Genomic DNA, 14,659 nt, shown 5'->3' on the forward strand with positions numbered 1-14,659 from the left:
AGTAAACGTTGGCCCAAGAGAAGAAACACATTCAGTAAGTGCTGTTATCACAGAACAATGAAAACCTCATTTTGCCAGCAACCAGGGTGAGGGCAAATGTTTCCCAAAGGATACGTCTTTCACTTAGAAGTTAAAAAGCCAAGAAGAAAAGTCTAACCATGCGTATAGCAAGAACAACACAATAACTTACATCTGTCTTAAAAAAAAAAAAAACTAGCAGAAAATGCAGGTACAGATCAGCTTGGTGTTAGGATTTTAGAAATACATCCATAAAGGAAGTAAGTGGGTTATGGCACGTGGTGTTCCCTTGCGGCCAAAAGAGGCTGGAGGGTAGGACTAGATCTTAGCAAAAAGAAAAGAAGGTTCTAATATACATTCTCTCCACTTTTTATTTTGAAACATTTCAAACGTACAGAAAAGTTGCAAGAATAGTACAATGAATGTCCATATACCGTTTACCCAGATTCACCCATTTTTAGCCATTTGTCACATTTGCTTTATCTCTCTCTCTGTATGCACATATTGTTTTTAAATTTTTTATCATTGTTATATTTTGCTTAACCATTTGAGAGTAAGTTGCAGATATGATGACCTAACTAATGTCACCCATAAATACTTCAGCATGTAACTTCTGTTAACAAGGACATTTCCTTATATAACCATAATACAATTATCAAATTCAGGAAATTTAATACTGAAACAATACTATTACTTAATATATATTTCATATTCAATTTTTTTCAATTGTCCCAATAATATCCCTTATAATCATTCATTTTTTTCTGATCGAGGATCCAATCCAGAATCACTCATGGCGTTTAGTTTATCTAGTTTTCCTTGATCTAGAACAACATCTCATCCCTTCTTTGTCTTTCATGACTCTGACCTCATTTACACATACCAAGGAATGAATGGTTTATGGGGCTACTTTTCTAGGAATATGTGAATATTTTAAAAACCCATGGAAATAGGACAAAGAAATCCAAAGAAATGAAATTCTAATATTGGAGTATAAGACTGTGTCTACAACAAACTAGCCTCTCTCAAAATACAGCAGAGAAACCCACAAGGTCTTAGTAGAGTAGTTCAAGATGAATTACTAGGTGGGGAGGGCTGGTTCTATATGTGGCTTCAATTCTTTCCTTCTTGATTTTATGTTCATCTTGAGGATCCCTAATTTGATCCCAGCAGAATTCTGCTCCTCCTTTACAACTCTGACTCAAAGTAGTCGATGGAGATAATAAGCACTACTTTGCTGGGTCATTGGAAGGATATGAGAAAATGTATGTAAAGCACCCAGCACAGTGTTTGGTGCAGAGTAGGTGTTCAATGAATAGTGGGCTTTAGTGATATCATTCCTTTAGTTTAACTCAGCTCAGCTTACCCAAAAACACTGGCATTAAATAAAAACTTTACTAAATATTAATGGGAATTAAAGGAAAATTATTACCAAAATCACAAAAAGCAGAAGGAATTAAGATTATAAAACACTAGTTTCCGACCTTGACAACGGTCGTTGCAATTCCTTGAGCACATTGCTTGCCTTCCTGCTCTCTAAGCTCCTAGTCTCCGTGTGCCAAGATCCCTCTTATTTCCTACTACATGGATTTAGTTTCTTGGGTAACTAATTCTTTTCCAACCAAGTCCAAAAGTCCACATTGCAACAGTCCCACCGTCTAATAATGACAATAAGAGGAACTCATAAATTATATGTGTATAGGACTTTACATTTACATGTTTCTCCCTCACATATATCATCTCATTTAATCTACTCAACAACTTTGGAGTTGTTATGATGGATCTTACAGAGTTAGGTAAACTGAGGTGCAGAGAGGTGGTGTAACTTGCTCAAGTTCACAAATCTAGTAAAGAGCAGATCTGAGACCCAGCCCCAAGATTTTCTACCTCACTCCACTGCACAGATGCCAGCTTCCCTGCCAAAAGCCTTTCAGTTTTAATTTTTGGAAAGAAGGGCACACTTTATCCACATCTGATCAGCTGAATTCAGAACCATGGTAGCTGACATTCCTTAAGTCCCCAATGAATCAACCCGAACCTCCCAAGTGTAGGTTACCCTCTGGAGAACTCTATGTCTCCAATGTCCATCTCAGTTTATAATGCCTGAGCCAAATAATAGGCACAAAAAGGGGAGAGGGTCATTATATTACAGTGAAACTTCGTATGGGATAGGATTTGAGTGACAGAACCTCTTTGTTTTCTTGCAGTAGGTTGGTTGGCCAACCTGACAGCTGATACCACCCTCTTTCTCTCTTGCTACCTTCAACTTGACAGCCGATCCTATCCACCTTCTCTCTTGCATTCCAGCATAGAGGCTGGAAAAGCCAGGTACTGTCTTCCAGCCTCCTTTGCACATAGAGATGGCCATGAGACACAGTTCTGGCCAATGAGACATGAGCAGAAGTTTGCAGAGGGGCTTCTGGGAAAGCTCAGAGTCTTTCTGAGAGCCTCTAAGGGTGGAAAAGCAGAAAGCTAGGAGGAGCCAGGGTCCCTACTGATTTCACTGAGCTGCTGCACTACCCTGGACTTGCTCATCTCTGGACTTGTGAGAGGAACACAGTGCATTTGTTTCAGCAACAGTTTGGTGTTGTTTTACCTGTATCCCAAAGCATTACTCACTGATACAAATTGCTTGCTGCATATATGGCAGCCCTAGTGATAGGGTCTCTCTGTGGTTTTATGAGGGGCTACGAGATTCACTTCTGTTTCTGTCTCTGCTCCCCTTTTATGTTCTGTATGCCTTCACATGAGCTACCTAGGGCCCACCCAAACCTGTCTACCATATAAAGTTCCAGAAGGACCTACACAGAACCCTAGTGCATGATCAATAGCTGCATACAGGAGGTGTCTACAGAGCAGCTGCCCCCAGGAAACCTCCCCTAAGGAGAGTAAATGGGAAGCAGCATCTTAGAGCTCCTCCTAGAGGCCCCACTATAACTACAGCAACTCATGTTTGTGTGCAGGATACTGTAATGTATTTATGAATCACTCATTTGTGGCTCATGACCATTCTAGGAGGAAAGAAATGTGATCTCCTATTTTACAGGTCAGGAAACTGAGACTCAGAGATGTTAGATGGTTTTATTAGATGCCACAACAAAGCAGGACTTGGATACAGATTTGTCTGACTCTAAGAGGGCTGCCCTCCTCCTTCACCAAGAGGGAGGCTTCTCTCCTTACTGGATCACTTGACTATCTTATGGAATAGGTTGCTAAATCCTTTCATGCAAAGGGAAAATTAAGCCCTATGTGTGAAAAAAAGGATGTATTTGCATTGAAGTGGAGTAGGTGATTGTTTAAAGTGGTGTAATTTGAGGTGTACTAAGAAAGAGCTCTAATCGAAAGCTTAAAGAAAAGAAAAGAAAAGAAAATCTTTCCCCATCTGGGAGCTTAATATCTGCAATTCCACCAATAGAGTCATTCATTTGAGTTAAATGTCATCCTTACACCATTACCCACCTTTAAAATAAAATTGTCGCAGGGAGAAACATCATAGTGCCAAATTACTAACACAAAATCTCTCTCTTCGACCAAAGGTTGTTACCAGGGCAGCGTAAGGATCGCTAAATAAAAGCGTCATTAAATCCCGGGTTTTGCCTAGCATTTTACTGTACTGGTTAAAAAGCTGGGTTTGGGTAATTGAATTATGAGTTCTCCATTATTAGGTATGTGACATTGGCCATGTCTTCACTTATCTGGAAAATGGAGAACAATATTACCCTTTCCATAGAGTTGTCAAGAGGATTACCTAAGAAAATATTTTACAAGTACTTGACACAGTAACTGGCAAATGGTAAGTGCTTAGTAAGTACTAGATATAACTTTCTGTAAACATCCAAAGTACAGTAACTACATGACCTGAGGAGGCCTAGACTTTGCCCTTGTAAAGGCAAGCACAGTGGGTGGGGAGCAGGCAGCCCTGCTTCCTCCAAGCTGCTGGGAAGGCACAATAGCCAGCTCTGTGCAGCGCAGGGAAAGGGAACCCTATCCCCAGGCTTCCTCTATGCAACAATGAGAATGCAAAATGAGGATGAGGATCCCCAGGCCTCCCCTATGTAACAATGAGAATGCAAAATGAGGATGAGCATGGCACACTCTCTGAGGGTGGTAGGAAAATCAGTAGATTCTCTTGTGGCATTGCGTCCTTTTACTGTCGTATCTTTCCTCCACCAAGCCTCAAAAGAATTCAATCAATGACTCCTTTTTTTGACTTTTTAAATTACCTTTTTGTAATGCTTTCAGCCACTGACTTCGGCTCTCTTCATTTGATGCATAGACATAGAGAAGCCCATCTTTATAGACAATCTGGAAAGGAAAAGATCTGGTGCATTTAGATATAATTGTATCACAGTTCGCTCTGGTGCAACTGCAAATTTTCTGTTATTCGAAAGAAACGTTGAGTTTGCTTATATAATATGCATTAGCTCTGGAATTAGATGAAAAAAATTTGGTTATTTTTATCCTCCATCCCTCAACTTGTTTTATCCTAGACACCTCTACACTTTGGAAAATCACAGCAATGATGCATCTGACAGCAGTGAACATTGAGGTCTCAGTAGAGATGCCCTAGACCATGGAGAATCATAAGAGTATAAGATGTTAGACAGTACAGTTGTCTTAGGAGTGTTCTGGTCCATCTACCTACCCAGTACATGACTTTCTTGATAGCCCATTGGAAAATGTTTATCCACTCTATCCTTAAAAGTATCTTCAGGGATGGAATGTCCTTTACTTTCACGATGCCATCTTTGCCAATTTCCATATATTCTGATCATAATATAGTTTATGCTTATATTGAGTAAAAATATGTCTCCCTGTACTTCATTCGCTTGTGGCACGTCCCACCCCAGGAATCCCAGCATAAATAATTTTCTACTCCTTAAAATACTTGTTTAAATGTTTGAACAGTACAATGTCTTCCCCAGATCCTTCTCTAGTTTATTTAACTTCTGTGGGTAAATAATATAGAACATTCATTAAACACCTACAAGTTTCTGTGCTCTTTCTTACTTTAATATTTTAATATTATTTCAACTCTATGAAAAATATATGATTATGCCCACTTTGCAAGTGAAGAAATAAACTCAGAGAGAGGTTGAGTTCGTTTTCTATGATTACACGAATATAGGCAGTGGGGCTAAGAGCTCTGTGGGGCTCCAAAGCCTGCGTTCTTTTTTTTTTTTTTTTAATAAAATTAACCATTTTATAATTTTATTTATTTATTTATTTTTCCCCCCAAAGCCCCAGTAGATAGTTGTGTGTCATAGCTGCACATCCTTCTAGTTGCTGTATGTGGGTCGCGGCCTCAGCGTGGCCGGAGAAGTGGTGTGTCGGTGCGCGCCCGGGATCCGAACCCGGGCCGCTAGCAGTGGAGCGCGCACACTTAACCGCTAAGCCACGGGGCCGGCCCAAAGCCTGCGTTCTTTTGAGCACTCTATGCCTGATAAGAAATTGAAGCATCTTCCATGAGCACACGCTCCATTGGTTTCTTCCAATTGGATAATGTTCTTTTTTAAAGTGGGAAGTACGGACTGTTCCTTAACCAAATTATTCTATTTTATTTCATTTTTGGCCACAGTTCCCTCATATTAGCCCTGGGTAGTCTGACCATCTGAAGGACAGTCTGCCTGCCTTTAGATCAGAAAGGTAAGCTTTCATGATGTAATAAAAGTAGGGCATGACTTCAATCAAGCCACTTCCAAAGGGTACTGTAGGCACACTCTCTGTAGCATACCATTGTTTAAAATACTTCAGGGTAAAATCAGAATTCCTTCACATGCTCTGCAAAGCCTTTCATGATGTGGCCTTACCCACTTCTCCAGGCTCATCTCTTTCGGTCTCTCACGGGGCTGCTTTATTCATAAAGACTACTTGGAGCTCTCCTATCGTACCACACTATTTCACCTATCAGTGCCTTGACACCTGCTCTTTCTTTTGTTTTGCTGGGCTAAACTCCACTTGTCCTTCCCAACCCCAATGTCACCTCCAACAGAAAATCTCCCTGACCTCTTGGAGTGAGGAGTGAAGCTTCTGCTTCCTGGGGCACCATGGCTACTCTGCTGACCCTCATCTTAACACTCACCCTCACTGCATTATAATGATCTGTAAATGCATTGGGGCAGGGATGGCATTTTATTTCCTATAGTGTGCCTAGTACTTGCAGTACATTGGAAATGCTCATCAATGTTTGATGAAAGAGATTGTCAGACTCCGAGGCAAGTCAGGCCATTGCTGCTTACACGCTCTCCCTCTAGGAAAGGCAGAGTGGTGGAAAGAACTTTAGCAAACTGCCCACCTCTCATCTGGGGATGTTCCAAGCCTTGTCATTGTCTTAATGAGTCTTTGCAACATCATTATTTATCCCCGGTATATTGAGTTCATAATAGAAAATGTTACAAGAAAAGCCATCCATCCAATGGAATGTGGTCCCTCCGCTTACCTGAAACGGGTACTGTCTCTCCACAGGGGTCTGCTCCTCAAGATTTACTTTCTCCACACATCTGATTTTCTTAATCTCGATTGATCCTTTTCTGCTGCCTCTTTTCTGAATTAAAAAACAAAATATAAGATGCCTCCTGCGATACACAATGGTGCACAAAGAAAATCACAAAGTTAAGGTTATGCTTGGGAAGGAGATTGGGAGATGGAATGGTCATGGGAGAATCACTTCCAATTATTCCATAATAGTCAAAATCCAGAGACAACAGAATATATTTTTTGAGTGTGGACACAAACTCATATACTCCTCCGAAAGCAAATCTTCAAGCAGCCCTTAATATTTGTTTGATAATCTTGAAAGACATTTCAAATCAATCCTATGTGATTAATCTACTCAGGAAAATCCAGATTTAACTCCACAAAGCATCTTCATTTTGCCTCAATTTTATGACAGTATTTCAGTATTCCTACTGTGATAGAATACTCAACTATATAGAAATATTCTTACTTTCAGCATTGCGTTAAGGCAGTGTTTCTTATCTTCAGCACTATTTGGGGCTAGACAATTCTTTGTGGTGAGGGCTGTCCTCTGCATTATAGGATGTTTAGCAGCATCCCTGGTCTCTGCCCACCAGATTCTAGTATCACACTGCCCCCCTGACTACCAAATTATGACGACCAAAAATGTCCCCAGCCACTGCCAAATGTCCTCTATGGAGCAAAATCACCCTCAGTTGAGAACCACTATTCTACAGTCACAGTTGGCCTTAGTAAAGTTAACCAATGTTTTAAAAATCATTATCTTGAATTAATTATACCTTGGCTAACAAAGAAAATGTGATGAGTGCAAGTTGATTTTTACTGTGTAAGTTAAGAAACCTGATATTGTTTCATTATAATTAAGTGCTTTGTGGAGACTTAAAAAACTAAATAGTATTAAAACAATGGAATTAATAGGGTCTCACCATTTTGTCATATTCATAGTAGGAGAGGTTTGTTTTGGTCAAAACAAAAAGCCGCTCTTTGTAATTATTTGGAGACATTTTCTTCTTTTGCTGTGATCTTTTGAGAAGAAGTTCTTCTAGAATGGATTTTGTATCCATATTGTCGTCCTAAATGAAAAAAAATAATTAAATTGAGTGTTCGCAGTATCTAGCTAGGTTCTCTTTTAGCTTTCATAATTTTGATTCAACTACAGCTCATTCAGGGATAATACAAGTTTTAAAAATTAGATTTAGGATTATAGAGGAAAACGTAACTAAGTGGACTCTTAAATACACACATACCTGCACTTTTTTCTACTGACTTGGCTTTGACCTTTATAAATATGTTGATTTTTTTTACAGCGTTTTATGCATTTTACTCATCTCCCACTCTGAACCATAAATTCACCATATTTGTACTATCCTCCAGACCATCTTATCAAAAGTCTCCTTATTCCTTAAGCATTCTCTAGGCATCTGTTGAATTGAATTGGATATAATAAATCTTTTAAAAATTGAACTCCAGACAGCTAACCATGTGTGAAATAATTGATCAACTGAAATTTCTCTCCATTAATGTGGCCAGTTGTTTGACGAAATTATCCAAACCACTGTGAGACTCTGATATCATTGTAAATGACACCCTCAGCCCCGATTATGATCAGATCTTTAACATAAAGGGCACGGGTAAAATTTTCAATATTTCTGAGAGTAAACCATTTAAAGAAATGCTATCAAAAGAGATTTAAAAGAAGTGAAAAAAATTGGTATTTATAAACTAAAAACACTCCTGCTTTTCCTTCCAAATCCACGTAAAACGTTAAAACTGAAAATTTATTTCTGGAAAATAAATGCACTAATTTTTTGGTTCTACTAGGACTGTTGCTTCAACCCTCAGTCTGATATCAGATCTGAGAATGAAAAGAAGTAATGTTAAGCAGTAGGCCACAAGAGATACACTTTCTTCTGTTCTTCTTTGCTTTGTGAAATCACATGGTTATTAGCAGTCAGATGCCCAATAATTACCATCTTTCTTTGTTTATTGATAACCTGAAAGTAATTAACTTTACTTACCTTACATTTGATAGAGCCAAAATGTACTTGTGGGTCCTTGAACTCTCAAGCTCTAAGCAAAAAGTTACTGCTCTGAGGCACCATCACTCATCTTCCCTCTGGCTATGCCAGAGTCATGCACTAAAAGGAAGATATTTGCATCCTATTTATCACTCTCTATCAGGAAGCACCCACACAGACATTGCTCTGTATGGATGGAGGCGGATGCCAAGTGAACCTGTCCAGTCACTAATGGGCACTTCTCACTGGCCCAGGAGTATGATGGGCCCATGATGGCAGGGTAGTGGAAGAAAGGGAGACTAAGAAACAGCCTGGCATTGAATAAACCCAGCCGGGCCCAGCCAGTTTCCCTCCTGACATAGACCACACCTCTCTAGAAAGGGGAATCAAGAAAATCAGCTTTTATTATTTATCTACAGAGATCAGGCAACTATTTATTAATCCCTCAAATGTTCTCTAAGGGCATTGTTTGATTTATAGGCAGAAGTAGCAGAAATCTTATCTACTAAATATAATAAAGTCCTGGTCACTTTTTGCTTTAAATATTGTTTTATCCAGAAAAAAATGTATAATTCTTTTGTGAAAGTGGATTGGGTTTCTTTTGAGCACAGTGGGTGCTATTCGCCATGGTCACTGGTTTCTTTGCCCCAGACGCAGAGACGGGGCAGCGATCAGGGTGTAGCGAACCCAGCAGGACCTGGGAAGGCAGGCAGCATGTCTATCTTTCACCTGTGCCTCTATCATAACCACTACACATACACCTGCTCAGATAAGATTATTTTCTACACCCAAAGTCTATGGCCGGAAGAGAATTTGCTTGAAGACTTATTGAAACTGTGGAGGGTCTACTTCTTGTGAGTTAAAGTCCCCTGTGGGGAGCCATACCACACCGGGCAGAATTGTAGGGCACTTTCACCTTTTACACTTAAAAAATTTACTAACAAAGCAAAAAGAGAAAACTGTGAATGCTCTAGTCAAATGTCTTATATCCACAGCTAAAACATTACACCTCAAAGCAGAGTGCTAGTTAAATAGATCTGGTTAGTTGAATAGAAAGTTTACTTTTCAAATTTTTTCCAGTTGCTGAATCCATTTGTAACATTACGAACGCTGTTTTAAAAATGCAAATCCCAATGTCCAAGGTAGTACGCAGCCTTTCCCGGTACTGCATGATGATCCATACACTATTCTGTTTATAGAACTTTCACATTTGTTACATTAAAAATGGTTTTGGGGGGAATTTTATCTAAAAACTAATATGGTGAGTCACAGAAACCATTGACAAATGAAATTCACAAAGTTGCTTCTGTATATTGAAGGGAAGGAGCACATTGACTAGAAAGGAAGGGACCAAGTCCTCGAGCACATTTTCTAATAAATCTCCAAGGGTTTATACACATTGTTGCATCTGATGCAATAAAATTTGTCAAATTTCAACAAAATTGTTCATTCAAAAATCTTGCCCTTTGTGAATTTTTTTGCTTTCATTTTAAAAATCATATATGGTATATGTTTATTCTACAAAACTGAGAGCTACAGAGAAGTAAAAGAAAAGAACTGTTACCATTTTGGTCAACATACCCGTAGATTTTGTCAAATATATACATGCTCGTGTTTATTTTCACAAAAATGAGTTCACATACTGTGCATTTGAGTCTGTAATTTGTTGTTCCCATATAATAAACACGTGGAGCCACACATCTCTGAAATCCCTCAAAGTTCCACGCCCTGAGCTAGACTCCCCAGCTTCCTCACAAAAGAGAAGAACCCCATTTTGATGACTCACACTTTTGTCATCTCCAGATTGGTTTCTTCTAAGACAATACCTGGTTCTTGCTCAAGTTTGGACCTGCCTTTCTCGTTCTATTTGCTTCTGTCCCTTTCTTGTACTTCTTTCCTCTCCTAGATTAGCCTAGATTCTAAATTGAAGGCCTTTCTATGGTCTCTCTCGGTATAAGAGGTGATAATTGGTGATGACTAATTTTTAAAAATGCAATGTCTCCTCCCTTGTATTAGGACAATAAGTCTACAGGGCTCAGGTACTCTTGTTGATTCAAATGCCTGTTCAACAACTAGCAAACTTGGCTCTGCCTACCCTTATTTAAAGGAAGGTAAAAAAGAAAAAGTCTTTCAAAATAAATGAGATCTTAAACCTAGGCAGTATTAACCAGAAATCTATTTCCATAGAGGAGCTGGTGGGATTTGGCTGAACTCTCATATTACCACCTGCATAGAATAGACACATCAATTTGCTTACCAAATACCCCAGGCTGCCTATTTCCCTAAGCACATGAAACTAGAAAGAGATTAAAGTGCAGGGGAGGAAAAAAAAAAACCTGGCAGAAATCAATACAATATTTTCTATAAGGAAGCCAGCAACCATTGTGTAACCTATAACATACATAAAAGGTGCGTGCTGAATTAACATGACTTGGAATCACTCTGGTTATTTAGCATTTATAAGGAAATGATACCATGAGAGTAATGAGTTCAACTCTGCAGGTCTATTCAACACACTTGATTTTGAACCTACAGTATGCCCAACATGGAGTGACTGGTTCCAGAAATAAAGATCAGCTCTCCACCGTCCAGAGTGACAACGAACAGGTTTGAGAGAGAGGTTTCATAACTAATATGTAAGGTAGCTGTGGGGTGGGGGGCTCAGAAGGCTTGGAGGAGGTTACGGGACTGTCATTTGTGAACTGTGTCACCCTGACCTAGCCCCTTCCCTGCTCCAAACTTTAGTTTTCTGATCTATAAAATGAGATGGGTAACAGCTCTCCCACTTTACATGACTTAAATGAGAAACCTTATGTGAAAATACTGGACACACCATGGACACCAATTCATGATTTAAAAAGGAAAAGGTGGAGAGAAACAACTCAAGTGCTAGAGCAGAGTCCATTCTTTTTGCTATGAAAGTCCCGAGGAAGGAAAAGTTGTTTTCTTCCTTAAGATAATCAAGAAAGATATTATGGAAGGGAGGGCATTAAAATTGGACCTTGAAGGATATGATTGATTGTAGTAATACTAATCCTAGCTAATGTTGAAGGAGGGCTCGCCATGTGCCAGGGGCTATTTAAAGCACCTTAAAAATATGCATTCATTTGCTGATCACAATAACCCTAATGGGTAGGTCATGACACCCCTACCCTGTGGGGTAGGTTGTTACACCCCACCCTAAGGAGTACACAGCCACCCTATGGGGCAGTCCATAACACCCCTATCCTATGAGGTAAGTTGTAACAAAGTCACCCTATGGGGTAGGATGCAACATCGTTCCCTGCTTACAGCTGATGAAGCTGCCATAGACAAGCTAATTGCCCAGGCCACACTGCTACTGTGTGGAGCTGGGATTTGAATCCAGGCAGCCTAACTCCACAGACCATATTATTGCCCATGATGCTAATGTTACAGAGGGACGTGCCGGCTGTGTAACTCTCCTCCTCAGAGAAGCCTCTAACCTAAATATAGGAAGGCAGCCATAGGATATCAAAGCTGGTAGGAAGCCTAGAAGTCATTTTATAGATGCAATATTGAGCCCCAGCTGCCTAAGTGACTTAGCCAGAACTGCAAAGCTGTGACCTAAGAGACACAGCCCAGGGAGCAGATTTCTAGTGCCCTGCTTGGGGCACTGTCCACATCATCATGGCAATAAATAGACTAAAAGAGATCTATATGTTCAGCTAAACATATTACAGCCTTGCTGAGGCATGCTGTCTGGTAGAACTGGGCATCGATTTGAGTCTTACCAGACCCATGCAAAGGACCTTTTATTGGAAATATCAGAAAGATGTGACCTACAAATAACCTTTCAGCAGGAACCTCCAAGGCAGTGTTAAATAGCAAAACTCTAGTCCACATTTGAAAATAGGCAAGCACATACAACCCTCAAAAGTTGGAATAAATTCTAAGTGGTGCAGAAGGAGGAGTAGGAGGCAGGAAAGGAAGGGAGAAAGGTATATATAGTTAAACGGGGCCACTGGATAGTTCCCCCAACCAAAAAGTAAATTCCCTGCCTGGGTCAGGATGGCACCTTTAAAGCTTTATTTTTTTAGAATTGAGAGATGTCCCACTTGATTTAGTTATCTTCTCTTACTTTACATAGCATTTAGCTAAAGAGTTTGATAGGTGTCAAAATATTATAATAATACATGTTGTGGGAGGGCAGTGGAGGGGGGTAGGCAAGAAGGAATGTGCAGATGCACCAAGTGCTGACGGGGGATGGGAGGGCTCAGAAAGGGAAAATGGAGGACCTGTGACAAACTTGATCTTCAAATATTTGCCCAAGGCCGGGCCTGTTTATCTTCCTGCTAAGTTTATCTTCCTGGCAAGTTAAACAGGAACAAAAAGCTGAACTCAGAAACAGGCAAAGTGGTTCAAAAATATCTCTTAAGATGCTGGCCAAAGACAAATACCGGCTCCAAAGAACCTGACAAATCCCAACCTCACTTGATGTTATGCAGGAGAGAGAAAGTTACAATTGATCTTGGCATGATATGGACAGAAATCCTTTGACATTGACACTCAAATTCTTAACATTTTGAAACACCTTACCTTAATTGCTCCAAAATAAATTTATGAAAACCAGACATTTGGGAAGGCCATTTGGCACAAAGAATGTGAGAATTCCAAACCCATTCCTGTTGGAACTAAAATTTGCTTGAGGTGTGAAATTCATCTTCAGTGCCCGATAGAGCTTTTATAAGCCCTTCCTTCTTTTCAGCAATGTCTTTCCTTCTGCTCCCTCCCCTTTGCCGAGGGCACTCCTCTGGGCACCCTCCTTAGGAAAAAAGCAAAAAGTGATAAAGGCACGTCTTAATACCTTATGCTGAATTAGCTTAACACATAACACCGCTTAGGCGATACAGGTTGGTGTGGGCGAAAGCACCAAGCTGGTGGGTTCCAATCCCTGCTCTGTCTCTGTGCAACCTGGCATATTACTTAACCCTGCTAAACCTCAGCTTCCCCATCTGTAAAGGGAGTGAAACAATAACCACCTCAAAGGGTTATGAGGAGTCAAGAGAAAATGGCGGTACGATGCCTAGCACCCCAGTAGATGTTCCCGAATCCTGTACCCCTTCCCCTCATCACTCCGTAGGTAGAGTTTTAAAAAAAAACCATAACAAAGTTTAAAAACTTAAGACAACAAAATGATCCTCAATGATAAAATTTCAGTCCTCATCCCCCTTCCCCCAGCTCCTGGGGATAGGAGCTAAGGAGAGGACTCCACACGTATTCTCCAGTCAACAAGCACCTGCTCGCAGGTCTATCACAAGTTTTCAGTCCTGGGACTGGTTACCTTAAAATCAGGCTGAACCAGCCCTATTGACTGTGCATTTGCGCCAGTAGATTTCTTACAAATCAATACATGGATGTTACTCAAAGTGTGGTCCATGGACCAGCAGCATCAGCATCCCCTGGGAGTTTGTTAGAAATGCAGAGTCTCGGGCCCTGGCACACACCTAGAGCATCAGAATCTGCGTTTTAGCCAGATCCCCAGGTGATCCCAGTGCACATGAGAGTTTGAAAAGCACTGACCTAGACCACATTATAGTTGTACTACTTTTTAAATCCAATGAAATCATCATGGTCCACAGGAACTTTCAAAATTATATGGATGTGGCTGCGGCTGTCTGGTTCACCTCCTTTCCATCTTTCTATCTCTATCTAAAATACCCCCAAGCTCCCAATTTAGGGAGACTTCAGGAACCTAAGAACAAATATTTGTAGCTAAAATAACATCATAAAAACACAGATAAATAAAAGAAGGTATGACTAACATTTCTTTGTCTTTTTGGAAGCAGTTATGAAGCCAATATGAAAAGCCAATGTCTAAAGAATAGTATGGAAATCAGCAGAGGAAACGACGCAAAACTACATCGAGCTGATGATGATGTACACACAACCCGACAGCTTCCCTGAACGAGATTTTGAGCTGGGGGGTAATTTACTGTGAAACTATAGCAGCCCCCCAAATTACACGGTCCCATCCAAAGTCCCAGAGGAGCCCCAGCGATTTCATATTCATGATTTTTTAGTATTTTTCTTAAAGCAGGCTCCCCAAATTTTGTGAACTTCAGGCTCTACCACACCCGGATCCGAATCTATTTTCCTGTAGGATATGATATTGCGTAGCCACCTGC

At 40.2% G+C, this 14,659-nt stretch overlaps 1 protein-coding gene across 1 annotated transcript in view; it reads right to left on the reverse strand.

The window, feature by feature from the left end:
- BMX (BMX non-receptor tyrosine kinase) overlaps window positions 1-14,659 on the reverse strand; it is a 51,551-nt gene that overhangs the window by 36,738 nt on the left and 154 nt on the right. Inside the window, exons 2-4 of the mRNA XM_004435148.3 lie at window positions 7,422-7,568; window positions 6,458-6,562; window positions 4,242-4,323 (exon numbers count right to left, since the gene is read on the reverse strand). Of these exons, the coding sequence (XP_004435205.2) occupies window positions 4,242-4,323; window positions 6,458-6,562; window positions 7,422-7,568 (334 nt within the window). The remainder of the gene's footprint in view (window positions 1-4,241; window positions 4,324-6,457; window positions 6,563-7,421; window positions 7,569-14,659) is intronic.

Source organism: Ceratotherium simum, chromosome X (assembly GCF_057802395.1).
Source record: "Ceratotherium simum simum isolate JZ-2026a chromosome X, ASM5780239v1, whole genome shotgun sequence".
NCBI classification, from domain to species: Eukaryota; Metazoa; Chordata; class Mammalia; order Perissodactyla; family Rhinocerotidae; genus Ceratotherium; species Ceratotherium simum.